Source organism: Phyllostomus discolor, chromosome 2, assembly GCF_004126475.2.
Source record: "Phyllostomus discolor isolate MPI-MPIP mPhyDis1 chromosome 2, mPhyDis1.pri.v3, whole genome shotgun sequence".
Lineage (NCBI taxonomy): Eukaryota > Metazoa > Chordata > Mammalia > Chiroptera > Phyllostomidae > Phyllostomus > Phyllostomus discolor.
The window spans coordinates 188,840,238-188,867,669 of record NC_040904.2 but is presented as its reverse complement, the minus strand read 5'-3'; the positions used below and the strand labels follow the sequence as shown (position 1 = coordinate 188,867,669).

Genomic DNA, 27,432 nt, shown 5'->3' with positions numbered 1-27,432 from the left:
TCTTCTGTGTAAGAAGATTCCCAAATAATTACAGGGGAAAAGTGCTAGAAAACATTGCAGCACTGTTCAGGTTTTAAGAGATATTGGGTATTAGAGATACTAACTAGAACTGTGATTAAAGCATCTCATTTTTCTCCTGAAAAAAAAAAACCCACTTAAATGTTTATGTACATGCATGCATATGCACATGTAAAATAATATGGATGATGGATTTAACTGGAAAGTGCCTATTTAGCTTAGCATTCATTTTCTTTGTCACTTAGAAAAGTTACTGAGATAATATTTTAGATGATGAAATGCAAAGTACATTTTCTTTCCCTAAGAAAAATAGAGTGTTTTGCTGGTAGTTTTGCTCTTATATTCATATCTATTCTGGGATTCATAGTAACATATTGTTTCTATTTTTAGGCTGTTGCCAGGCAGATTTAAAATCCTCTTATGGTTGCCCAATTTCTAGCTTTCTGATTGGTTATAAGAGCTAGCTTTCTTTAGCCAACCACTGTGACTATGCAAATTGTATTTTAGTTTCTGTTGCTGTGAGAAAACTGATAAGATGACTGCAGGAGGCTTTGTTGGGGATATGTTTATTATTTTAAAGAAGATTTTCATTATCATGCAGTTATAAGCAAACGTAAAATTTTCAAAATGGTTATTTTATTTCTTGAAATATGAAGTCAAGCTAATCAAATTTTATAAAGTCTGAAAAATGTCTCTCATGTCATAATTGATTAACTTTAATTTGGCTGTATATTATACTCTGTCAGAAGCAGCATTATATATAATTGGACATATATTGTTATTTTTTTGTTAGTTAATAAGCATCCTGACTCCCTAAAGAGAGGTTGTCCTCTCTTTGTAAACTTATGTATATGAACATGCCAGCATGTTAGTTTACAGTCCTGTCAAAATATTCCAGATTATTACCTTTGCTTCCTAAAAGAATAGTGTTCTCATTTAAGAATTATTTTAGATGTTAGTTATATTTGTATAATTCATCATTCTTTTAACCAGTATTTACTAAGTATATACTGTGTGCCACACTATGAAGCTCATTAATATTATACCAAAATACTTACTTTATTTTTTATTTTTTTGTTAAATGACTTCTGAAGCACATCATAATGACAGGGACATGACGAGATGTGCTAAAGTATTGGACTAAACAACACTTAAATATAGGTATTAAAGTCTATGTATGATAATTATTTCTAAAGAGATACATTTAAAGTACTGGTAAGTATAATAGATGGTGGCCAGATACATTATATGAATAAAAACAATATTGACAAAATGTGACTAAACCTTATGTAACTACAGAAAGTTCAGCAGTATATCTCATTGTAAAATAAATTTATCAATATTAATTACATATGAAGCCTTTGGTTATAGTACCAGTTTATAATAGAAGAGAATGAATCTTTTTCACATAAGACTGTCTAGTGCTTTTGAAAGAAGATACTTCATTGCATTTTCTGTATGTACAAAACTTTGTCAATTTTTATATAGTTGGAGTGTTCATCCACACCATGGTCAGCACTGTTTTTGTGTTGGTAAGATTTGTTGTGTTATGAGTATCTCATGCCCATTAGTGCCATCCTGTGAGATAAGCTTCAGAATTTTGCCCCATTTAGGAGAGGGGGAAAGAGCAACTATCTTATCTGAGATGATCCCATAGAGAATAAGGTTGCTGTTATTTTACATGTATTCCTTTTGTCACTGGTCCAGTCAAGTACACATGTACTTGTTGGCCTAGAAATGTAAATTTCCTGAAATATGAATCAGTACTTAGTTCTCTTGGTATAGTCGTTTTGTCCATGCTAGAAGTGTGACCCAGTAAAGGGAGATTAGTTTTAAAACAATTGAAAAGCAATTATTCAACTGTAGTTCTGCTGTTCCTTTGAAAAAAAATTTATTGTGATACTGTACAGCTCAGTGGCTTTTTAAATTTTTAAAATTTTTATTGTTGACACTATTACAGATGTCCCCATCCCTCTCTCCTGCCCCGCTGCCCTTTGTTCGCCTCCAGCCATTCCTCCACCCTCCTTCCCAGTGTCTGGCACTGCACTCAGTGGTGTCAAAAAATTTTCAGTTGTATGGGGATATCTGAATTAGTGTTAACAATAAAAATAAAGGGAAGAAAAAACTGAAAACTGAGTTATGCATCACTACAGTTAATTTTAGTAAATTTTTATTACTCCATAAAGAAACCCTGTATTCTTTAGCAGCCACTCTTCATTTCTCCCTCAACCCCCCAACTTCAAGCAACCACCAATCTTTTTGTCTTTGTAGATTCAGCTTAGCAATCAATTATATTAAATGACTTCATCTTCAAAGAGAGAAGAAAATGTGGCAAATATTACATAATTTATTGCCTAACATTATCATACAGTTTATTACTATTAAAATAGAGCACCCTATGCTAGCAAAATTTAAAGGCTGAAATGCATAAGAAGGGTGCTGATGCTAATAAAAACAACTTCATGCAAAATTGGGTATCTGGTTGATTTTACTAAGTTAAAATTATTATCTGTGTAATGGGATGCATGATAGCAGCTTCATTATTGATGTATTAATTCCAATCATTTGTAAAGTCAAATTTACATAAATTTTCACTTAAATGAGGGAAGAATATGCGTTGGTATAGTGTCTGACATATAATTTGCCCCTTGACAAGTGTCAGTTAAAAATACATGGCCTTTTGTAACTTCATTCATTGCCAGCAAAGGTGTTATTGGAGTTTGGTAAGTGGGATAAGTTAGAAGGTAGGGCCGTGATGAATAACTGGCTAGTTTTTCTAAGAGGATGCAATTTGATAAATGTATTTTAAAATTTCAAATTTTTGGATCAGGTGAATTAGTATTAACTTGCCTATGTAAAGAATGATCCCAAAAATAAACTTGAAGAAGTGATTTTAAAGTATCTTGAATTTTTTTCATGTAGGCTGCCCTAGAATTTCTCAAAACAAAGCAATGAATACAACAAATTAGTGGAGTGACCATTTTGGTTTTGATACAACCAAAATTTGGAGATAATGATTTGCTCCTGTTTTGTCCAGGGAATTGTTGATAAAGCAAACTCCACATTTCCTTTGTTGTTAATTATTTTTGAAAATTTACTTAGGGGATATTCCATTTCACATTTTGATACCCAGATAGTATCATGACATTGATGACAGGCAGAAGGGGTTATTTGTTGAGGTGTCAAATATCATGGTCACTCAATACTCAACTGAATTTGTGAGTGCTCATGGTCCTCAAGTAAATATTGCCAGTGCTTTGTGATTGACTGGGGGAGAGAATATCTACAAAGCAACAGAATATGGAAACAGAAATAGTGGAAGTAGTGAGTGTGTTTTAGAAAAAGAATTATTAACAGAGGTGATAAGATACTCAGTGTTTAAAATAAAAGTTTTGAAAGTCTGTATACTAAATTTGAGCAGCGGAGTATCAAAGTGGATGATCTCGTATTGTCCATTGTATTATCAGGTTTACCAGTCTAATTAATGGGCAGTAAACAAAATCAGGTTAACATTTATTGTGCAATACACTGATTGTTCTTTATGATTTTATTTTCAGGACTATTGCAAAATTCTTAAAATTTTAGGGATATAAAATAAAATCACATAGTTTTCAACTGAGTACTTAAAAATGTAGCAGAGTTGTGTTTCTAAAATGTCTAGAAATCATCAACATAAAGTGATTATTTATGAGCAGGCCATTATTAGTCAGGTCTGTTAACTAGTATTTCTTTAAGCCATTTAATGAAAACTCAAATTAGAATAAAAATTATTTTCAGCACCCCATAGAATAATGTTATACTAATAATGTCAGTTAACAACATGAATGTAATTAGAGTGCCTGTGTAAAAGATAGAAGTGTCAGGTCCACTTAAATGGTTTTGGTTAATATTTTGTAAGTTTTTGCTGTTTTCTTTTAAAGTGTACTTCACCAGGTATCCATAACTTTGAGTTAATATCACGTTGTGTGTGTGTGCATTTTGAACCAACAATCCTGGTACTTCCTATTCCTTTGTCAGTTAGGGCTGCTTGGAAAGCAGTAGTACAGATCCTGCTTGTTTATTTAATCAGAAAACCCTACTTTAGAGCTGTTAACTCAGACAGAGGATCTAGGGGTATGTTACAAATATGTTTCAGTTTCACCGTTCAGGTATGTTTTCACACTATTTGGAATCTTGGTAAAGCACTTGCCCGCATCTGCTTCCCCTGTTGCTGGGCAAGTTTCTGCTGCTAATATCTGATTGGCTATAGGCAACTACGGCTTTGAGCCAATCAGACAGTGAATTTCAGGTCTCTCACAGGACTGAAGCATTGAAGCAGCTGCTGATTTATTTTGCCTGTGGGGAGATTATGTAAACTAAGAGTATGGCTGCAGTAAGCTCCCTCTTGGGTATGCTTTGAAAAATGTCAAGGTTCATTTGCAACTGAAGGAGGAAAAAAAAGAGGTTTATTTTAAAAACTAATTTACCAAGAACATTTTATAGGTAGTGAATTTGAGAAAAAATATATTCTTATGATGGATTTCCTATTTTTCTTACACAATTTATTTTTAAAGGAATGTATTGTAGAATTAGGTAACATGAAAAATTCCCTTCAATTTACATGAATGTTTATTTACTGTGTAATGTACACATTTGCCTTAGTGCTTCCAAAGGGGAGAGCTCATATAACCTTTTTGTAACCTGCTGCAAAAGGCAGTTAATGAGACAAGGACGTAGTAATTGTACGTACAACACTTAATATAGGTTGTCAAGAAATAGACATCTAGAGTGCAGTAGACAACAAAACATAATGCTGTCAATAATAAACCTTTGCGTCCGGGGTATTACAGATTTTTGAAATTGTAAATCTGTAACAATAGTGATAGATAGGCATAAAATAATTTTGTGCTATTTGGATTGAAGTTTTCGCTGGATTTTTAGTTATGTTTTATAAGTGTTAATGACTATGGATTTTTAAAAATAAATTTACATTTGAATTTTGCAGATTCTAACCCATTGTGTACAAAAGTATGTTCTTGTTATGTATTGTCCATGTTTGACTCATTTCCCAAGTAGGGAATTGGTCTGTATTTCTAGAAACATTCATGGACATTAAAAGGAAGATAAAAATAGGATAAAAGGTATAAATCTTATTTATTTGTATGATATATTTAAAGTACTTTATATGGATTTAGGATTTTATGCAGTTACGTTCTAGGTTACTTATGTCAGATAAAGAAAAAGAACCTCACTGAAGTATTGTGGATCCAGGTTTTAACTGTGCTTCTCTGACCTTATTGTCTGTCTCCTGTTGCTGGGCAGGAATCAGAATGCTGGCTAATGATTGGCTGAGTTTGTGAGCAGCTCTTGAACAGCCACTTAAATTCTTGAGCTTCTGAGCAAGCAGATTGTAGGTTAAGTCATTACAGCTTTTGGAAATACTTCCCTTTGTTGTTTCATAGCTGTGATCTCTTTGCTAGAAAGATGAGTGAAAACAGTGGGTGGAGGGGGATGAAGCAAAGAAGGAAATAATGTTTTCACTTAAAGAAGAAGAGGCTCATTGGGTTTTCCTTAAAAATAATTTGCCCACAATTTGAAAAATAATTCCAAGCCATAGAGACTTATTTGCAGGTAACATACCCTTACTGGTTACTTAAGTATAAATTCCGGTGGTAATGCTGTACAAAAGATTATATTGGTGATGATATTTCCCTAGAGTTTTTGAATCTAAATGTATAGAATAAGGACTTAAAAACATTTTAAAAATCTTATCTTCTTCATGAAAATATATTTACTTAAGAATTCTTTTTACTATCTTCCTCATGAAAAAGTATTTTCAGCAGAAAGTTCATCACATTTTGCACATTTATGTCTAGGTATGGCAGACATTTTCTACTGTAAAATATAACTGCTTTTTCCTGGGAAATTGAATTACAGGCATGTAAGAGCTCCATGATTGTTGTGTTGTCACCTAAAAAAAGTAGAATTTATTTTGTAGAATAGTTTTGTGAATGGCATCTCAGTTATAGATGATGGTATTTAAAATGATCATTAGAAATGTTTTTTTGTTTTTGTAATACAGCCATGGAGACTTGATTGCAGGTAACACTCCATTCTCTAATATGTGTCTTTCTTAAATATACTTTGCTTATTATGCAAAATAGGTTTTGAAAACCTACTGCTGATTGGTTTGCACGGATATGGCTGAACTAGTTTAAACTGGTTGTTCATGCTACTTTTATTGCTCTCTCTGTTTTTCATTGTACTTAGAACCCATATTAGATCTGGTAAATGGCTGTAGTGTGCTCCCTTGTGGGTATAGATGGTAGTTATTCTGTAATTCTTTGTACAGTACTGTATTATTTCTGAATCGAATAGCAATTTTGTTGATAAAACCAGTTTGCTTGGATTATATTTATTTTTATTAAATGTTATTTGGTGGTGGCAGTTTATTAGATGATATTTGGTGGTGATGTTTACATGTTGGGTTTTCTAATTAGTATACAAAATAACAAAAATACTTAAGAGGAATTTGTTTCTGATTACCTAGTTTATGCCTTAAAACATTCTGAATATACAGACGGATAGGATATTTTTTGAGTACTTACTACATTCTAAGTGCTTAATGTATAGAATCTCATTTAATCGTTACCACAGTCTCTGTTGCAGGCCCTAATACTCCCTTCTTAAAGTAGCTAAAACTAAAAATTGAAGTGTTAGGTGCGTTTTCCTGTATCATGTAAGTACATGGGAGAGCTGGAATTCAAACCTATGTTTCTATCTGCAGGATTCATGTTCATAATAGTTACTAAAAATTATGAAAATGTACTCTTTTAGAGTAGTGCTTGCTTTTAATGCAATTAGTAATAACTGTCAGTGATTCTTATTAACAGCTGAGAAATGTGGATATTATGAAATAAAAATCTAAAAGAATTGCAGTTCAGTATTTGAAAATATTTAAAGGGCAACCATATTTTACATCTTATCATTTAATTATTTTGATCTTTGGAGTCAACACAGAAGAGTGACTACAAAATTTACATGGTATCTTCTTTGCAGAAAATTTTTCAGTTAGCTTGAGTTTGCAGTGGATAGTGGGTGAGAAAAAACTTGAAGTTTACATTTTAAACTGCAATTAATAATCCTTAAAATAGTGCCTATAATTTGCATTGGAGTTTCTGCTCAGTAGTAAGATAGTTTTTCTAAATAGTTTTATTCAGTTTCATACTTTAAATTAAAAGGCTAGCAAGACTAAGAAATATAAAGTAATTTTCTTAATGTGACAGAACAAATGCAGAATGTACCATAATCTAGAAGTACTGTGACAAAGGGCCAGGTTTTCCAGCTGTACTGGCCTCTAGCAAATAGGATAGGCCATTGTTTTATGACTTGCAGCCAAAGGAACAGTGGAACACTAGGAGCATACCTGTAATTAACAAGTTGGGTTTATAATTACTAGGTGTTAGAAGAAAACCTAGTGTGGGATTTGGTCTTAAGTTGCATTATTTTGGGTAGAGTGTGAGGAACTAGACCTTACTCTGGAGTGCGTGCTGTCAGAAAGTGGGGGCTGTTCTTTGCTTGAGTATCTCAATAAATCTTATCTATAGTGAGGACAGACTACAGTGAGGCTGAAGCTGCAATTGATAAATAGTAGCCCTCACTTATTTTTAGTCAGAAAAGGAGATGGTTGGTATTTCATGGGTTATACTATGACCTTACCTAATTTGAATGTAGTGGTGGTTTTATGTCCAACAGGAGAAAATATGGCTTAAGCCATAAGCATCGTCAATTTGTAATGATATTAAGGGCAGCCTGTGAGCCTGCCCTTATTGGAACTTAGAGACTGCTTTTTTTCCCTTCTCTAGCCAAAGCAAGTACATCGTACTATCATTCCTACTGAATAATAGAATATGAACGCATTGTTCTTGTTGCCTGTACATCTTAGGTCCTCAAAGGACTTTTGTTTTATTCCACCATAGACTGGTGACATTATCTTTCTCTAGGATTAACTCCTTGCCCTCTTTTACTTGCCTTACTGCAATGGCCAGAAATGGTGAGAGGGAGCTTCCTTCTTTTGGTTCTGATCTCATTTCACTACTAAGTATGATATCTTTGTAGATTATCTTTATTAGATTTGAGTTGTTTCCTTGTAAGTTTTCTAAAAGCTTTATGAGTCACTATTGAATTTTGTCAAATGAATGAATATTCTGTATCTGTTAAGAATTTTTGTTTATTTCACCTTCTGTTTTATTTGATAAGTCGCACTGCTTTTTTCACCCAAATAACAGAAATTTAGTGTCTCACAGTTTTGGAGGCTAGAAATCAAGGTGTTGGCAGGGCCATTCTCCTTCTGGAACTAAGGGAGGATCTGTTCTAGACCTTCCTCCTAGTTGTGGCTTGTGGCAGCCTAACTCCAGTCTTCACATGGTATTCTTCTGATGTATAAATCATAAATTTACTTAAAACCTTTTTTGTTCTCATCAGTTTTCTTTGGTGTTTGTGTATTTAATGTGTTGCCGAAGACAACTCTTCTTCTTTCAGTGTGGCCCAGAGACACCAAAATGTTGGACACTCCTGTAAGGAATGTCCATTCAAGTCCTTTGTCCATTTTTAAATTTTTGTTGTTGTTATTCAGTTGTAACAGCATTTTCTATTTTCTAGATAAAAGTTATCTCATCAGATAGGTTAGACATTTCCCTCTGTTGTGTCTTTTCACTTTCTTGATGGCATCTCTTACAGCTCTGTTAATGTAGATATGCTTGGTTACAGATACAATCTTTCCTTTGTGTTTCCTAATTTTCCCTCCTTTCTTCCTTGTCTCTCTCTGTACTTCTTTCCCATGCCCTTGCTGTTTTCATTCTCTTACCTGTTTTTTTCCTCCATCTACTTTATTTCCATGAGACTCTGAACTCATTAAGCTTACTGTAAATGAAAACTAGTTACTTTTTTCTAATACTTCTAGTAATTGATTTGTGGATGATACCTATTATCAATTTTATATTACATAAATTAATAAATGTTATAATTAACATACAGCAAGGATTATTATGCTTTCTATAGGTCATTTCAAAATTACATAAAGTGCTGCTTGCCTGTAAGATCAGTTTATAATAAGTGTATAATTAGGTGGTTTCTGTTTCAATTATTAAACTCTCTCTCTCTCTGTTTCTTTAAAGATTCAAAATGGATGGTATAGAAGAACCTCAGAAGAAAGTCTTTAAGGCTCGAAAAACAATGAGAGCGAGTGATCGTCAACAACTGGAAGCAGTTTACAAGGTCAAAGAAGAACTGTTGAAAACTGATGCCAAGCTGTTAAATGGTAATCATGAAAATGGAGATTTGGACCCAACATCACCTTTGGAAAATATGGATTATATTAATGACAAGGACGAGGTGAATGGCATTGAAGAATTTTGCTTTAATCCTGAAAAAAGTAACTCAGAATGGAAAGAAACATCTTGTTCCTTAAATGTTAATGTAAAAAACAAGCCAGATGATGAGTTAAAGTGTGAACCTTTGTCTCCTAGTAATATAACTCCTGAAATAACCTCTAAACTGACCACTGAACTAGATTCTGGTGATCCAGCTTCAGGTGATCTGGATATTGGAGATCCATCAGCCTCTGGAGATCTGGCCTCTGAAGTATTAACCTGTAGTGACCCCACCTCTGGCAATCCCACTTCTGGTGATCCCACTTCTGGTGATCCCACCTCTGGTGTTCCCACCTCTGAAGAGCCTGCCTCTGGTGATCCTGCCTCTGGTGATCCTGTCTCTGGTGACTTTATCTCTGGTGAGTCAGTCTCTGGTGAACCGGTCTCTGGGGAGCCAGTCTCTGGTGAGCCAGTCACCAGAGAGCCAGTCTCTAGTGAACTGATACCTGGTGAGCCTGTCTCTGATGAACTGGTCTCGGGTGAACCAGTGCCTGGTGAACTGGTCTCCGGTGAACCAATAATCTCCAGTGATCCGACCTCTGATAATTCAGCCTCTGATGATCTGGCGGGTGATGATCCAGCCTCTGGTGATCTGGCTTCTTGTGATCCAGCTTGTGGTGATCTAACCACTGGTGATCAGGCCTCTGCTGATCCGGCCTCTGGTGACCTGGTCTCTGATGAACTGACTTCTGATAAACCAACTTCTGAATCAGCCTTTGATCCCACCTTTGAACCAAGTTCTGTACCCATTTGTGAGCCAGTTCCTAATACTGACAATATAGAGCCTAGCAATAAAGATCATGGTTTTCTTGAAAAAAATGGGGATGATGAAAAGTTAGATGAAATTTTCTCATTTGATGAGAAAAATAAAGCTGATAGTAATATTGATGACGATGAAGAAACTCTAGAAGCAGATGATACAATTATTTGTCCAGATCTACCTCCTGAAAATGAAAAGCAGGTAGAGGAAGATACAGTCACAGAACCTGTTCTTGAAGAAGAAGCTATATCTAGCAGTACAGAAATTGACCAAAATGAAAAGAATGAAGATGAAAATTCTACCGACCTCACAGAATCTATTAGTGAAAATGTTATGAAAGATGACAAAAATGAGAATATCTTAGAAAATACAGATTCTATGGAGACAGATGAAATTATTCCTATTTTGGAAAAGCTTGCACCTGCTGAAGATGAACTTACTTGCTTTTCTAAAACTTGTCTTCTTCCAATTGATGAAACAAATCCAGATTTGGAAGAGAAGATGGAAGGTTCTTTTGGTTCACCATCTAAACAAGAAAGTAGCGAGAGTTTGCCAAAAGAAGCCTTTTTGGTTCTCTCTGACGAAGAGGATATTTCAGGTGAAAAAGATGAGTCCGAAGTTCTATCACAAAATGAGACATGCTCTCCAGGTTAGCATATTATTTAAATTTAAATTTTTTTGAATAGCTTTAATAAACTGTTCAATAAAACATTCTCATAAAGATTTGAATTTCTTTTAGTTGCAGAGAAAGTTAGAATGATGGTGGCTCAAATGATCTCTTAACTTGATAGATACTTAATTTCACAGAATTCAGAATTACAAAGTATCCATTCTGTGGGAGGTATTGGATAAAGCTCTCAGAAGGATGATAAGAAAGAAAAAAATATGGCCCTTGCCTGCAACATGTTTATAATCTAGGAAGTGAGATAAGATGGACCACTATAAAGACTGTGATTTAACAATTTCAAGTCAGTACACAATTGATCAGAGTCCTAGCAAGTGTTCTTGCTATCATGTAGCAACCAAATAACTTAGAATATAAAAATCTAGTTTATTTGCTTCAAGTATTATAAATCATGCTTTACAATTGATTTTCTCATTGAAATCTGATTTCTTTTATTACTTTTTGTTTGGTAAATGACACCACCATTGCTGGAAGATAGAAACCTTGAAGCTGATTATTTGTTCGATGAAAACATTATCCATTTGCTTCCTTTGCCCTCTTGATTTTACCTAATCTACTCTCTTCCCTCTTATCTTCTGAATGATCTTTCTAAAACCTAAGTCTCTACAGAAAAAGGAGAGAAAGAGAAAAATCCTATTTTGCTTTCATGGTCAAACTCAAATATTCCTATATGAAACTTTCTCAGTTCCTTTGAGACAGGCATGACACCTTTATGTTCTTAATGCATCACATTCTGCTGGAGTATTCTTTTAAATTTTTTTGTACTGATTTTAGAGAAAGAAAGAGACACTGATTTGTTGATCCACTTATTTATGCATTCATTGGTTGATTCTTGTATGTGCCCTGACCGGCAATCAAACCTGTAATTTTGTGTATCAGGGCAGTGCTCTAACCAACTGAACTACCAGACCAAGGTTGTTAGAACTTTCTGAGAGGGGTGACCTTATTGCATGAAACAGCTTCTGGTTTCTAGTTTGTTTAAAGAATGAAAACATGAGAAAGGGCTAGGAGACATGGGACTTTTTCCCCCAATATATTTTATCAGCTTTTGGGGTAGAAATTTTTTATTATTAAAAAATGGTTTCATTTCCAAAGAGCATCTTTTCATTCAGTAAACCTATATAGTGACAAGTCAGTCTCTTTGTGATTTTGAGAATTTAAAGATAAAATGTAGTATTTGCTGAGGACTGAGACAAGAATTACAACACAGGCCATTAAATACAAGACTATGAATGCAGTAATAATGTTAAATTGGTATTCTGGGATTTTAGAGGAGGGATAACTTCAGAAGAATATAAACTGTATTCTGGAAGGCACTTGCTTTTCACTAACTGTATAATACAGGTTTTTAATGAAGATAATTTCTCTTTACCGCAGCTTTGTCCTACTCGCCCAGGCCAAAAATCTTGAAGTCATTCTTTTTCTTTCATATCCTATATTCAGTACATTGGGAAATTCTGTTGACTTTACCTTTAGAATAGATCTAGAATCTAGTGTTTTCTTACCATCTTCACTGCTATTACTCCTCTGCTGAGTCACCATCATCAAGCCAAAATAATTTCTGGGCTACAGTAAGTGCTCAGTAAATAATTGGATAATGAATGAATAATTGGTAGAAGTATATCCTGGAGGACCTTGGTTACAAGGCTAATGCATTTTGATAGCACCAGGGAGCCATTGAATGCTTTCAAGCAGAGGAGAATGACATGAAATTTACATTTTATATAAAGAGTGATACTGGGGCAAGTCCTTTAAAAACACCTTTTTTAGTAGTCTGTGTAAGAAAGACATAGTAAATTAACTTATTATTTAGTGAGTTTATACATTTTATAAGTCTTGATATTGGAGACCATCCCTCCCACACAATGCTATAAAATGCAGAGAGATGAGTATTAAGCCATCCATGTTGCATACTTAAAAAATTTAAAGTTCATTTTATTTTTGGTTCCTTACTTTTAGACTCTTACCTGATTGTATGCTATTAGCAGAGGAAGTTTACCAGTAGATTTAATTTCTTAGTTGGTAACTAAACTTTTATTTTTTCATTTCTCCTCCAAGAAAATTTTGTGTGTTTAGGTTGAAGTATAGTTTCTCGATTGGTTCATAAACCGTACTCTGTTCTTTTTATATGGTAGCAGAATCTGTTACATGTCACATTTGTTTCTGTGTACCAGCTGAGGTATTACTTTCATCAAACTCTTTATTCTTAACTAAATTTTAATGTTTTCAGAACACAGAATTATAAATTGAAGTACTGAACTCTGGCTCTTCCCTTTCTTAACATTTATATGCAGTACTGATAGAAAACCTCTTAATTTCAGACACTTCAGCAAGTTTGTTTTAAATATAGCAGTTGTAATGTATTTGAGCAGCAACAAAAAGTAATGAAAGATGTCAGAAAGCAAATAGAAAAACTATTTTAATTTTACAAAGAAAGGAGAAAGACCTAAAAAGTGTTTCAGATATACCTTAGTAGGCCTGAAGGCACTATTGTATTTTTATATAATACTACATAATAACTGGTACTGCCTAAATAATTAAAATCATAGTCTAAGAAGCATAAGAAAATAAAGATTTCTTTCTGGGAGAGTTCAAACAACACTAAAGGGAGGTAAACATTAGTTATACCCTCCATGTACACTCCATACTATGAACTCTTATCTAGCTATTGTTCCATCTCTTTCTTTTAGAACCATTCTTCAAATTATGTTAACAAAGCTAGCACCATTTCTTCTCCTCCTGTTTACTCTTGAACTTAATTGAATTTTGATCTCCACCTTACCAGTTCCCCTCCTAATTCTTCTCAGTGAAATGACATTGATGTTCATGTTGTTAAGTCCAGGGACATTTGTTTTTGGTCTTTATTCTCTCATACTTAGATGACCTCTTAAACAGCCCCTCTCTTGAGACTCTCCTTGGCTTTTGGGTTACTGCATTCTTCATTTTTTTCCCTCCTTTTGGGGCCTTCTCATTCTATTTCTTACAGAGAAATGGGAGGGAAAGTTCTCCTCTACTTGCTTTTTATTTTTAGACAATGTTGTTAATGTTACTGAGAAAAATCTGTTTTAGAGTAGAACAGATTTTATATTAAATTCTGACATAGTTTTTTTCTAGATTATATTTCAGTTTAAAAATATTTGTGACTGATTTATTTTCCCCTGTTCATTAGATATTTAAGATAAATGATATGAAAATAAATGCTAATGAGGATAATTGCATGGGAATAGAATTCAAGGTTTTTTCTACTTTTGCTCTAGGTTAGTAGTGATAGAATTGATATGGTTTAGTAAATTAAAATTTACTAATCTGTTGTCACTATTGTGTTCAGCTAAAATTCTTTATTATATTCATCTATTTATATCCAGCTATTTCTTATGTATTTGTCCTCTCTTTATGGAACCTTAACATTATTCCTTCCATTGACATGTAAGTTGCAGATTTTCTTTTCAGCATTGAGGAAGATAAAAAATGAAACAGATTTTAGAAAGGGTAGTGAGTGTAGGAAGAAGAACAGTTTCAAATAACTCTTGCTGCTCAAGTTAGATAACGTGTGCAAATTTCAGGGCAAAGGCTTGGACTGTTTAGATAATTTGGAAGTAGTAGCATATAGACAGACATTAGCTGAAGTTGGGTGCACAAGATTAGATCTGCTCAGAGTGAGTGTAAATGGAGACAAGAGGAGATCCAAGAACTGAGGTCGTTGGTATTCCAGTGTTGGCAGGTTGGGGAGATGAGGAAGAACCAGCAAAGGAGACTAATAGAACAGCTCTGCAGGTAGAAAGAATAACGGGATTTTGTTGTCTTAGAAATCAAGTAAAGAGAATGTTTCACAGAGGAGGGCATAGTTAACTATATATCAAAAGCTCTTTTGTTAAGTAAGATGAAAGAGAAATTTTAATGACCTGGGTATCAGTTGGTAAAGAGCAGTGGGAATTGAAAGCCTGATTGAGAGTGGGTTTCAGAGAGAATGAAAGGGAAAGAATCAGAGACAATAAAATATACTTTTCTGTCCTGAGTGTTGCTTTAAAAGGAACATAAAACATTTGCTGTGGAAGATATTACTTGGAACTTTGTGTTAAGTAAAACTCCAAATTTCTAGAAAAATCATATTATCGGTAACACCACATTTTTTGTTTAATGTGGTTGAAAATCTTTACATATTTATTGGACATCTGTGTTTCTTTGTCTGTAAATTGCCTGTTCATTTCCTTTACCCATTCTTCTTTTGAATAGATTGTCTTTAATTAATCTACAGGAATTTTTTCTTTTTTAAGATTTTATTTATTTATCTTTAGAGAGGGAAGGGAGGGAGATACAGAGAGAGAGAGAGAGAGAAACATCAATGTGTGGTTGCTGGGGGTCATGGCCTGCAACCCAGGCATATACCCAGGAATTTTTTGTTTTGTTTTAAATGTTCTCACAGAGCCAATAATTTAAGACAGAGGATTGGCACACTATGGCCTGTAGGCTCTGTCTGTTTTTGTCAGTAAGTTGTTTTGGAACATATACCCATTTGTTCACATGTTGTTCATCACTGATGAAATAAAAAATGTTTGCCAACCCCTGTCCCTAGGCAACAGTTCTGTCTGTATTTCCTTGGAGTAAAGGGCAATTCTGAAAACGTAAAAATTGACTTGCCATGTAAATTCTTTCTTCCAATCCTCTGTAGCGTAATTTTTTTTACCTTTTAAAGAAAAATTTGTTTTATTTTAATTGTTGTTCAAGTACAGTTTTCTGTCTTTTACTACCATCCCAGCCCACCCCACCTAGCCCTCCCCACCTCCCTTCCATTTCCACTTTCCACCTTTACTTAATGAAATCTTATTAAAATAACAGTCATCAGATAGATGTTAAACATCTACTTTGTCTCAGCCATTTCCCAAAAGACCTTAGGATTACTAAAATTAAAGATGTGGTACCTGCTTCTAGTGAACTTAATGTCCAGTCCAATGATTGCCAGCCCTTTTATCTCATAGCACACATAAACTAATTTCTAAAATTCCGTGGTATACAACAAAATACATTTTTTGCTGATCTGACAAAAATAGGTATAATTTTGATTCATTCACATCACACAGCTATTGTTATGTTGGCTGTTGTCATTTTTATATATGACAGTCTAAGTGAAAAGAGGCCAGTGCCCCAACTAAATAGGTATTTCATGTTTTAAAACTTCTTGTGGCATACTAATAGAACATCACCATCTAGTCTGATTGAAAGAATACCACACATAGAAATGTATATTAAAATATGGCAACTTGTAATGAGACTATACTCAATCAGAGGAATTGTAGCAAAAATTATCTGTAGCAGAGGAAAGACTTTACCTAAGCATTCAAATGAGCTTCAGAAGTCTCAGGAACTACTTGAAATTATATTTAAAAATATATGTGCATGGGCCCTTAGTTATTCTGGGTTGAAGGAGATGTATTCAGATTCTTTTGAGACTTGAGGAACAAAAAAATTAAAGAAAGAGGATCTTACTCCTTTCCATAGAATGTGTTAATACCATTTTTCTTATCCAGACTTCTTTCTATTGAATAAAACTCTAGCATAAATTTTAATTCTGTGTGTCTATTCTAAATTCCTAATAAGTATTTCAATTTAAGCATTGATAATCCAGTCATACCCTCTAAGCATACTGAAATATGGAAATTGGGTGATAGGAGGTGGTTTTGAGTAAAATGAGGAATCTCAAGCTAACTTTGACATATCTGTAAGACAAGAGGAAGCTAACATATGCATAAAAAGGAGCAGACCAAATGAGGCCAGTTGGCTCTGCAGTGTTTTGGATAATCTGGCATGCATTTACCCTAATAGGAACCATGGCTAATTTTGTTCTTTGGGTGGTAAGACGATTTGCTAAATAAAGACTATATAAACCTTCATTTCAGACAACCCAATTACTCTGTGTCTCTGGAAACTCTGGGGACTAGGAAACTCGGGAGTCATCATTTTCAGTAGTAATATCAGGAAGATTTGGAAAACAATATACTAAATAGAAAAAATGCTTTGTAATGAGTTTGCAGTCTACAAGGAAGCAAAACATTTTCATTTAATGAAACTAAGATTGAAACATGAGATCTTCAAAATATTTCTAATGCGTATAGGGTGGTGAATAGAAAGTGAATATTCTAGTACTCATTTATTTTAAAGTTTAGAAATAGTTTTAGTAGCCCTGGCTGGTGTAGCTCAGTGGATTGAGTGTGGGCTGCAAACCAAAGCATCGCAGGTTCAATTCCCAGTCAGGGCACATGCCTGGGTTGCAGGCCATGGCCCCCAGCAACCGCACATTGATGTTTCTCTCTCTCTCTCTTTCTCCCTCTCTTCCCTCTCTAAAAATAAATAAATAAAATCTTTTAAAAAAAAGAAATAGTTTTAGTAATCTTTATTGACTATGCTAGCTGTTTTTGTTTTGTTTTACTATAGTCATGATTTATAGCTTAATTGTTTTATCTTAGCATGAAAACATATTTGTAAGAGCCTGAATAAGTTCATCAGTGATCCTAGTCTCTATATGTTTTTACCTGAAAGATCTTTTTAAGTTTTTTTAACCTTGACTTTCTACCATCAGGGCCATTGGGATTAAAACTGTGGTGTTTGCATAGGAAATACCTGTGATTGCTTAATTTTGGTTGCAGAATATGATAAAACAGCATGCTTTATTAAAGTCACTTGGGGAGCCAGTTGCAGTGATGTAAGGGGAATACAGCAGAAACTTAAACATATTCATGATTTTTTTCTTTCCTCCTATTTAATGATAAAGATAGTTGATGAGTTACAGACTGATTTGCCAAAGGCTGCTTCTTATAACTCTGGAATTTTATTTGTTGTAACAGTGCAAGTGTGCAGACACTTTTAGCAATTTTTTTTGGTAGCAATCTTTTAATTGTTATATTTTAAATGTTTCTTGTGAGGCATTTCTGAACATTACTTTCCTCATCTGTATGACAGCAAAAATACTGTTTATATGTAAAATTATATTGGGGATATGAAGTAATATGTTAAACAACTAGCTTGTTTGTTGGCATTGGTATCAAAGTAAAACTTTCATTATCTTTAGGATAGCTTTTCCATTTGTCTTAGTTTCATAACCATTGAATAACAGTGATTCGACCTGTCTGGTCAAAATGTTAGGTGTTTTGACAGTAGTTTGTAATTGTCACAACCATTATTTTTGTTTTAGTAATTGAATGTAAGGAGTCCAAGTGCTTTATGGTAGCTGTTTCTACATTTTGTTAATCTGTGGGTGACAGTAAATTCCTAAGTAGGAGTGTTTGTTGTAAAAAATCTGTACTGTTAATTTTTTTCAACGTTAAGGGTTTATTATGAATTTGCAGGAACACTTGATAGTGGACTTGTTCATTCATTTCTGTCAATTCATGCTCCCTTTTTATTTCCCAAATTTCACATTTTGAGACCCTGATTTCATTAGAAATGATTAACTCAACAGTTACACCAAAAATGAGTGTTAATTATATAATGTGCTCTTATGAATTCTAGTGGAAGATTTCCTTTTCTTTATTTGTTGTAGAAGTAAAAAATAATGAAAAGGACAGGAAACCAGAGGAAGAAGAGCAAGTAATACCTGAAGATGAAAGACCTGAGAAAAGTAAGCATGTACAAAAAAAAAATAAGTGGAACTTGTTTAAGAAATAGTAATTCATTGATTCTACTTTTAAGGCCATGGAATAGACTTTTATATCCATGAGATGTTTATAAAATTTTGCAGTTTAAGTAAGCCACCATTAAATCATTTTGATGATAGCTAACCCAAGGATCTTTGAAAGTGTTAATTATTTTATAAACTTAAGTGTTTTGTTTGTTTGTACTTCTCATTGTTCTGTACGAAATATTTAAGCTTAATATAGTCAAGAACTGTTTGAATGTCCTGAGAGAAATTGTTTTAGTTTTATGTTTAAAGCATGGGACTACAAGAATTTTGTCTGGGGTGATCTAAGTGAGTGGAATTATGTGTTTCAGTCTACTTAAGGTTCATAAACTTTGTGGGAAGAGGAAATGATGGGGTTGAGTGTCATTTGGTTTATAGGAAGATTGTAGGACAAGAAGTCAGGAAACCTGGGTTCTGTCCTCTTCCCTGTTATACTTCTCTCCATATATGACTAAGTTATGATTATAAGAGAAGTCATAGAGTAGAACTGGATTTTAAAGATTAGCACATAGATATGGATATAGAATGAAGTAGAGAGGGATTAAGTGTGGTCACATAAGGGCATTTGCATTTGATAAGTGTGGAGATTTTAGTTTTTTGGTTTTTGTTGCGTGTATTGAAAAAGACACCAGTAGCCCTGGCTGGCATAGCTCAGTGGATTGAGCGCGGGCTGGGAACCAAAGTGTCCCAGGTTTGATTCCCAGCCAGGGTACATTCCTGGGTTGCAGGCCAGAACCCCCAGCAACCGCACATTGATGTTTCTCTCTCTCTCTCTCTCTCTCTCTCTCTCTCTCTCTCTCTCGCTCTATCTCCCTCCCTTCTCTCTCTAAAATAAATTAAAAAAAAAAGAAAAGAAAAGAAAAAGACACCAGATATAAGTTGCTTATGATCTTATGAATGTTACCACTTTGGGAAATGGAAATTTTTTAAGGCAAGATCTTTGAGTGTGTATATATATATTTTAAATCAAATTTACTTTTATAATGCTGTTAATTTTATTTTTACATATTTGAAATTCATTAGGATGTGTTAAGAATAACTATTGTTATTTGCCTAAGGCTGAAGATTAAGTGGGAGTTTTTCCTAAATTTACTGAGGAAAATATTTACCGAGGAGGGAGAATTAATTAGTTAAAGCTATGTCCAGTTATTAGAAGTAATGTGACATGAGAATGAATACTGTATTTTGTCAGAGGATTAATGTTCACTATAAAATTTAGCAAAAGGAATGAATGAGATGATTCTTCTCATCTCATATTGACATTTTTAGGTAATTCTCCATCGTAATATGAAGATTTTAAAGTTAGGATGTTCTGTGTGTATATTGTACATTGCTTAGCATTATTTATTTAGCATAGTGAAAATCATTTCACATTGAAAGCTGAAAGCTGCCTAGTACTTCTCTGAGCTCAGAAACAATTCATAAAATGATTGAGAGTGCTACTGTGATATCTAGAAATGATATTTTGCTGAGGATGCAGAATAGGCATTAAGGTCTATAATAGAGAACATCTGACTGATCATTATGCTTTTTGTTCTCAGTTGAATTTTCCAGAAGAAAACGGTCTAAATCAGAGGACATGGATAATGTACAGTCCAAACGCCGTCGATACATAGAAGAAGAATATGAGGCAGAATTTCAAGTAAAGATTACAGCCAAAGGAGATATTAACCAGAAACTACAAAAGGTGTTACAGATTTTAAAATTCCTTCCTTTTTAAAAAAGCTACATAATTTATTTTAGATATTGTAGTAATTATCAAATTGGAAGAGAGATATAATGATGTCTTTTTGCTTTCATAGCAAAACTGAATTTCAGTTTTCAGATTTTGTTTTTTCCTACTGTATTGAACTTATTCTAATAGAAACATTGGAGTCTTATATGTTAATATTTTAATCTTTATAATAAGTTGGCTTCATGGCTGTAGGTCCTTACATGCTAAAATCTTTGTTATGTACTGTAGGCTTAGTGTTAAAAAGGGTGGAGACAAGGCTTTCACAGGATGGGGGAAAGGGGGAAAGTATAGACTTTGAACCACCACCCACATTACCAAACTAGATATACAGCGGAAAATATGCAGTATTTAATATATTTTTCAAAGAATTTCACAAATGTTTATGACCAGTTTATTTTTCAGAGAGGAATATGAAGCTGAGGTGAAATTAATTTTTCAGGGTCTTATCAGTTTAATGATAAAACTATAAATCATCCAGATTTTAGACCAGTATTATTCCACTAAGATGTAGTATAAATATCCACAGTAGAAAAAGGAGTAGTGCAGCAGTAAAAATGTGGCTTTTTTTCTTCTAGCTTTGTATTTGGCAATGGACATAAATAGTATTTTTTTTAGTATTTCTGATAGAGCTGTTGGAAATATGATAATAGAGTTTTGAAATCTTTTATATGTACTGAGAGTTTACTCCTGGAATAGTGTCATTCAAGTATGGTCCATGGTTATGTACCATGTGTCCTCTTTGTTATGGGTCCATAATGAAGTAAATGTGGGAAGTCTAAGTAGGCATTTAGAAATGTTTAACAGAAATTTTGTAGTGCAGTGACATTCTTAAGTGTCTCACAAAACATCATCTGGAACAGATTAGAAATATAAAAATCTGTTTTCTTTCCTTTACTTCTTTCCTTTAAATCATGATCGAGTGTATGGAAAAAAATACTAGAACTTTATTTTCAAATTATTTTAAAATTTTGCCCTCTGGAAAATTTCTGCTTTTTGTGTATATATTATTATTTTGCAGTAGATATTTCAATATATATCTTTCAGCAGATAGCATTGTGTTATGGATGCCAGCATGTTGTTTTTACTAAGCTAGTTATATATTAGTACCTAAGAATATTGTGCCCTGACTGGTGTGGCTGAGTTGGTTGGGTGTCGTCTGTAAAGTGAAAGGTAGCCAGTTGATTCCTGGTTGGGGCACATGCCTGGGTTTCAGGTTTGGTTCCTGTTTGGGGCACATACGGAAGGAAACAGGTCAGTGTTTCTCTCTTACATTGATGTTTCTCCCCGTCTTTCTTCTTCCCTTCCCCTCTCTAAAATCAAAAATTAAATAACAGTTTTAGAAGAGTATTTATTGTTTGATGCTTGATGAAATGTTGTCTTTGCTATAACATGATTATGTATTTCTTCAGGTTGTACAGTGGTTGCTGGAAGAAAAATTGTCTGCGCTACAGTTTGCTGTATTTGATAAGACTTTGGCAGAATTGAAAACACGAGTGGAAAAGATCGAATGTAACAAGAGGCATAAAACAGTTCTTACTGAATTACAGGTTTGTGCACTGACTTGAATTATATACCTATTTTATAACTTATGTTTTGTGCTACATTTTTGAAGTCGACAATACGTTTAACTTCTAATTTTTAGAAATAAGAGAAACCCCTGTTAGTTCCCTATGGCTGTCATAAAAGTGGTACCATAAACTGGTTGGCTTAAACAACAGAAACATCGTCTTAGTTCTGGAGGCTAAAAGTTGCAGATCAAGCTGTTAGCAGGATTGGTTCTTTCTGAAGGCTCTGAGGAAGAATCTGTTCCATGAGTCTCCTCTGGTTTCTAATGGTTTATTTACTGACAGTCTTTGGTGTTCCTTGCCTTGTAAATGCATCGCCATGATCTCGGGCTTCATCTTCACATGATGCTGTACCTGTGTGTCTGTGTCCAAATCTCCCCTTTTTACAAGGATACCAATCATACTAGATTGAGGCCTACCCTATTCCAGTATGACCTCATCTAAACTAATTACCTCTGCACCTACCCTATTTCCAAGGAACATTACATTCTGAGATATTTGGGGTTTAGCTATCAGTATATGAGCTTTTGAGATATACAGTTTAACCCATAACAGAGCCTCAGAATTTATCTTAGTGCTTCTTAAATGTTATTTTACTCAAATGTAATAAGTACTAAATAGTATTTGTTATACAATAACTTATTCTTTTTGTATTAATCCACTTCCTGCCATGTTTTAAAGATATTAGTTTCTAAGTCTGTATTAATAATTACTACTTTCATTTTTTATTAAATATAGTTATTATTAACAGATAGTGTCAGAATCTCCAAGTGGCCGAAATGAGCAATTGATAACATGCTACAGTGATTTATTTTATTTCAAGACTATGAAACTGGAAATTTTTATTCATTCATTCAGTTATAACTAGATGTGTGGTTTCTGTCAGGCTATCTGAAATATGAGCATAGTCTACAGATGCTAAGTAGCAAACCAGTTATAGAGCCTTATTTTACAAATGAGGGAAAAGTAGTCTATGAAAATAAAGTCATTGTTTCCCAATTATAAAGGAAATTGAAATACAAAATGACTCAAATTTATGCATTATGTTTTAAAGCCCAAAAGTTATTTTCTTGGGTTTCATATTGTTAATTTTGTTTGAAGTGAAAATTTATTAATGATCAGGTCTTTGTAGTAATTATGTAATGCACTATTTACAACACTTGTACTATTTCATAGTAATAGTGTTACCAGATTATTAAACTTAATTTACTACTGTTAAGAATTTTGAAGTAGAACTTGACAATGTCTGGAAATTGAAGAATAATTTAATTTCATTTATGTTTCTTATCAGTCCAATGGCTGCCACTATGATTTTGTGTTTTTAAAACCTGAAGTTTTTACTTCTGTATTGTCATGTAAGGTACAAGTCCAGATCTTTCAACATTTAATAAACCTTTGCACTTAGGATGTTTCTTTGTAGCCTCAGTATCTGAATCTAACACCAAACCAGTCATTTCCTTCACAAATAATTCCCCTTTCCCAGTATTCTTCTTACTTATAATTTTTTGAATTCTTGGAAAAATCTTAAAGGAATATCTTCCCATTGTTGTTCTTATCGACAGTTTTTTGAGTTCTTGGAAACGGATTCCTCTCAATCACTTCACATATACAATGAGTTGCCAAATTACATTTTTTATTTCTTATAAAAGTCTGTCTTTGGCCCTGGCCAGGTGGCTTAGTTGGATGGAGCTCTGTCCTGTACACCAAAGGGTAGTGGGTGTGATCCCCAGTTAGGACACATACCTAGGTTGCAGATTGGATCCAGTTGGGCACAAATGGGGGGCAACCAGTTGGTGTTTCTCACACTGATGTTTCTTTCTCTCTTCTTCCATCCTCTCTCTTCATAAAAATCAAACAAACAAACATAGCCTCGTGAAAAGTAAAAACGAGGAAGTGTCTGTCTTTTACTCCTCTTACTTTTCACAAAGCCATTGTTATCCAATTCCTTAACTATAGTAATAACCTTTTATATGACTACTCTGGTACTACCTTGTAAGTCCTTGCTGGTCCCTCCCAAGTATTATACTCATCTTTCTAAAATACTGCTTATTTCATTCTCTTATGTGTTTCTTACTTGTGTACCATTTTAAGTCAGTATTTATTTTCTAAGTTTTAATTAGGATCTCCTAGTTTCTGATCCACTTTTCCTAATAACTACCAGTTGCTTTACTGTCCTACAGAGTATCAGTGTTCATAAGCATTTTTATTTCACTCTTCCGGCTTTATAACGTTTCTCTCATTCACTTACCCATAATGACTTGCCCTTACCATGGTGTTTATTTAAATTTTACTCAGCCCAATTTAGTTCATAGTTCTTTCTGATAATTAGTTTTTATGAGAGTAAAATTCAGATAATGAAATAACTTTTAAAGTTTACAATTCATGACACTTAGTACATTCACATTGTTGTGTGGCCATCATTTCTATCTAGTTCCAAAACATTTTTATCTACCCAAAAGAAAACCTTGTGCTCATTACACAGTTACTCTCCATTTCCTCCTCCCTCTAGCCCTTGGCAATCGCTAGTCTGCTTTTTGTCCCTGTTGATTTACCTATTCTGCATATTTCATATGAACAGAATCATACAACATGTGAGCTTTTGTGTCAGGTCTTGTTCCCTTAGCATAGTGTTTCAAGGTTCATGCACATTGTAGCATGTATCAGTTGTACCACATTTCCTTTTTATGGATAAGTAATATTTACTTAAGTTTTTATACTGTTGAAAGTAAGTCGGTGTTAATTCAAGATGTTAACTACAATTCCCAGAGTAATCACTAAGGAAAAAACTAGTATATGTGTATGTATACATACACATGCATGTACACAAGTGTATGTATATATGCACACATACATGTATATATACCTCTATATATAAAATGCACACACACACCTTCTTATGCATTCTTATGTTGTGGGCATTTGGATCGTTTCTGCCTTTTAAGTATTGTGGCTAGTTCTGCTCTGAACATTCATGTACGATTTGTTTGAATACATGTTTTCAAATATTTTGTGCATGTACCTAGGTGTGGTAACTTAACTAAAGAACATCTCAACAGTTTTCTGGAGCACCTACCCCATTTCCATTTCCATTTGTAAGTGTAAGGGTTCGTCTTTGCTAAACAAGACCCAGTGTGTCTGAATCCTAACAGTTGTGCAGTTATATTTAAATAGGTACCATTATGCCATTATCAAGAAATTACAGCTATGCCCTAAGGGAGATAAGAGCAAAAGAAATATAAATAGTAATCAAATTCATAATAATAGAATATGACTTTCCTGAACAATAGAAAAAGGAATGTTTATAGAGTTTAAAAAATTTTACAAAGTACTTGCCAAAAACAGACACCCAATTGTAGACATATGATGGCAGATATTTTCAATTATAATTTAGAAAAAAATTTACAGTTTACTAGATTGAAACAACAAAAAGGCTGTTCTTTGATTTCTTTTTTAGAATACTAAGTGACAGGAGACAGTAAGTTAGTGTTCCAACTTTGGTTACCTTTCTCTGCTAATAGTTTAATTTTTTTTAAATGAGAAAGTTCTTTTAAAAATGTGTTAATTACATGCTAATTTTTTTTTAAGATTTTATTTATTTATTTTCAGAGAGGGAAGGGAGGGAGAGAGACAGAGAGAGAGAAACATCAGTGTGTGGTTGCTGGGGGTTATGGCTTGCAACCCAGGCATGTACCCTGACTGGGAATCGAACCTGTGACACTTTGGTTCACAGCCCGCGCTCAATCCACTGAGCTATGCCAGCCAGGGTACATGTTAATTCTTTACAATATACTAAATATGTAAAGGATATGAAAATGAAGTCCTTCTCTTTACATTCTTTCTTGTCTGGTAACCCTAGTCTCTAGAAATAACCACTTTTTCTTTAGTGTTTATCCTTCTAGACCTTACCCTATATGTACCAAACACAAAAGGATTTTTTAATTTGTTTTCATTTTTAAGTAAAAATAATATAATAATACTATACATACCATACAGTTTATAAAATACCCACCAGATAGTCTGGCTAAGAAAAAAAAATAGGGGGTTCCAGACAAGATGGAGGCTTAGGTAGAAACCCTTCACTTCCTCGCACAACCAACAGGAGGATAACAACCAATATGAAAACAATAAACAACCAGAAGTGCTAGAAAATCAAACTGCGTGGAACCCCGACAAAGAAGGAATTAAACAAAAATTCAACCAGACCCATTGGAAGGAGACAGGCAGCCAGGCAGGTGGAGAACTGTGGCAAGGGGGCAGACTGCGAAAGTGAGGCAGGGCTGGCTGAACAGGAAACCAAGACTCAATGCTAGCTGTAAACTATAGTTGGGGGAGTTGCCGTGGCAGGAGAAACTCCCAGTCTCACATGAGAGTTCATTGAAAAGTGGGGATAGAGCCAAGCGGGTGAGCAGCATTATTCCCTCTCCGACCCCCTCTCCCACAGATAGCACCACAGGGCAGCAAAGAGGGTTGCCCCACTCTGGCAAATACCTAAGGCATTGCCCCCTTGCAACATAACAGGTGCACCAAGACAAAGAAATATGGCCCAAATGAAAACTCCAGAAAAAGAGCTAAGCAGTGAGGAGATAGCCAATCTGTCTGATGCAGAGTTCAAAACACTGGTAATCAAGATGCTCACAGAACTGATTGAGCTTGGTCAAAAAAAGAAAGAACAAATGAAAGATATTGAAAGTGAAATAAAGCAAAATATTCAGGGAACCAACAGTGGCAAGAAGGAAACCAGGACTCAAATTAATGATTGGGAACCAAAGAAGAAATAAACATCCAACTGGAACAGAAGAAACAAGAATTCAAAAAAAAAAAAAAATGAACAGAGACTTTTGAACCTCTGGGACAACTTGAAACATTCCAATATCCAAATTATAGGGGTGCCAGAAGGAGAAGAACAACAGCAAGAAATTAAAAACTGATTTGAACAAATAATGAAGGAAAACTTCCCCAATCTGGCAAAGGAAATAGACTTCCAGGAAGCCCTGAGAGTCCCAAAGAAGTTGGACCCTAAGAGGAACACACCAAGGCACATCATCATTAAGTTACCCAAGATTAAAGACAAAGAGAGAATCTTAAAAACAGCAAGAGGAAAGGAAAGAGTTACCTACAAAGGAGTGTCCATAAGGCTATCAGCTGATTCCTCAAAAGAAACCTTACAGGCAAGAAGGGACTGCAAAAAGGTATTTGAAGTCATGAAAGGTAAGAACCTACATCCAAGAATACTCTATCCAGCAAAGCTTTCATTTAGAATGGAAGGGCAGGTGAGGTGCTTCCCAGACAAAGGAAAGCTAAAGGAGTTCATCATCACCATGCCCTTATTATATGAAATATTAAAGGGACTTATCTAGGAAAAGGAAGATCAAAACTATGAACAGTAAAATGACAACAAACTCACAACTATCAACAAATGAACCTATAAAAATAAAAGAAAGAAAAACAAAGAAAACAGAAACTAAGCAAACAACTAGAACAGGAACAGAATCACATGTCCAGAGAAATGGACATCACACGGAGGGTTGTCACTGGGGAGGGGGAAGGGAGGAATAGGGGGGACAAGGTACAGGGAAGAAGTATAATT

The 27,432-nt window shown here is 34.2% G+C and overlaps 1 protein-coding gene across 3 annotated transcripts in view; it reads left to right on the top strand.

The window, feature by feature from the left end:
- The window catches only part of LOC114513247 (activating transcription factor 7 interacting protein), a 121,692-nt gene that overhangs the window by 34,078 nt on the left and 60,182 nt on the right, over window positions 1-27,432 (top strand). For all 3 annotated transcript variants that reach the window (XM_028532481.2, XM_036019320.1, XM_036019319.1), the window contains exons 2-5: window positions 9,174-10,837; window positions 18,408-18,485; window positions 20,087-20,232; window positions 21,690-21,827. In XM_028532481.2, coding sequence (XP_028388282.1) covers window positions 9,181-10,837; window positions 18,408-18,485; window positions 20,087-20,232; window positions 21,690-21,827 — 2,019 coding nt within the window. In that variant the 5' untranslated portion in view covers window positions 9,174-9,180. The remainder of the gene's footprint in view (window positions 1-9,173; window positions 10,838-18,407; window positions 18,486-20,086; window positions 20,233-21,689; window positions 21,828-27,432) is intronic.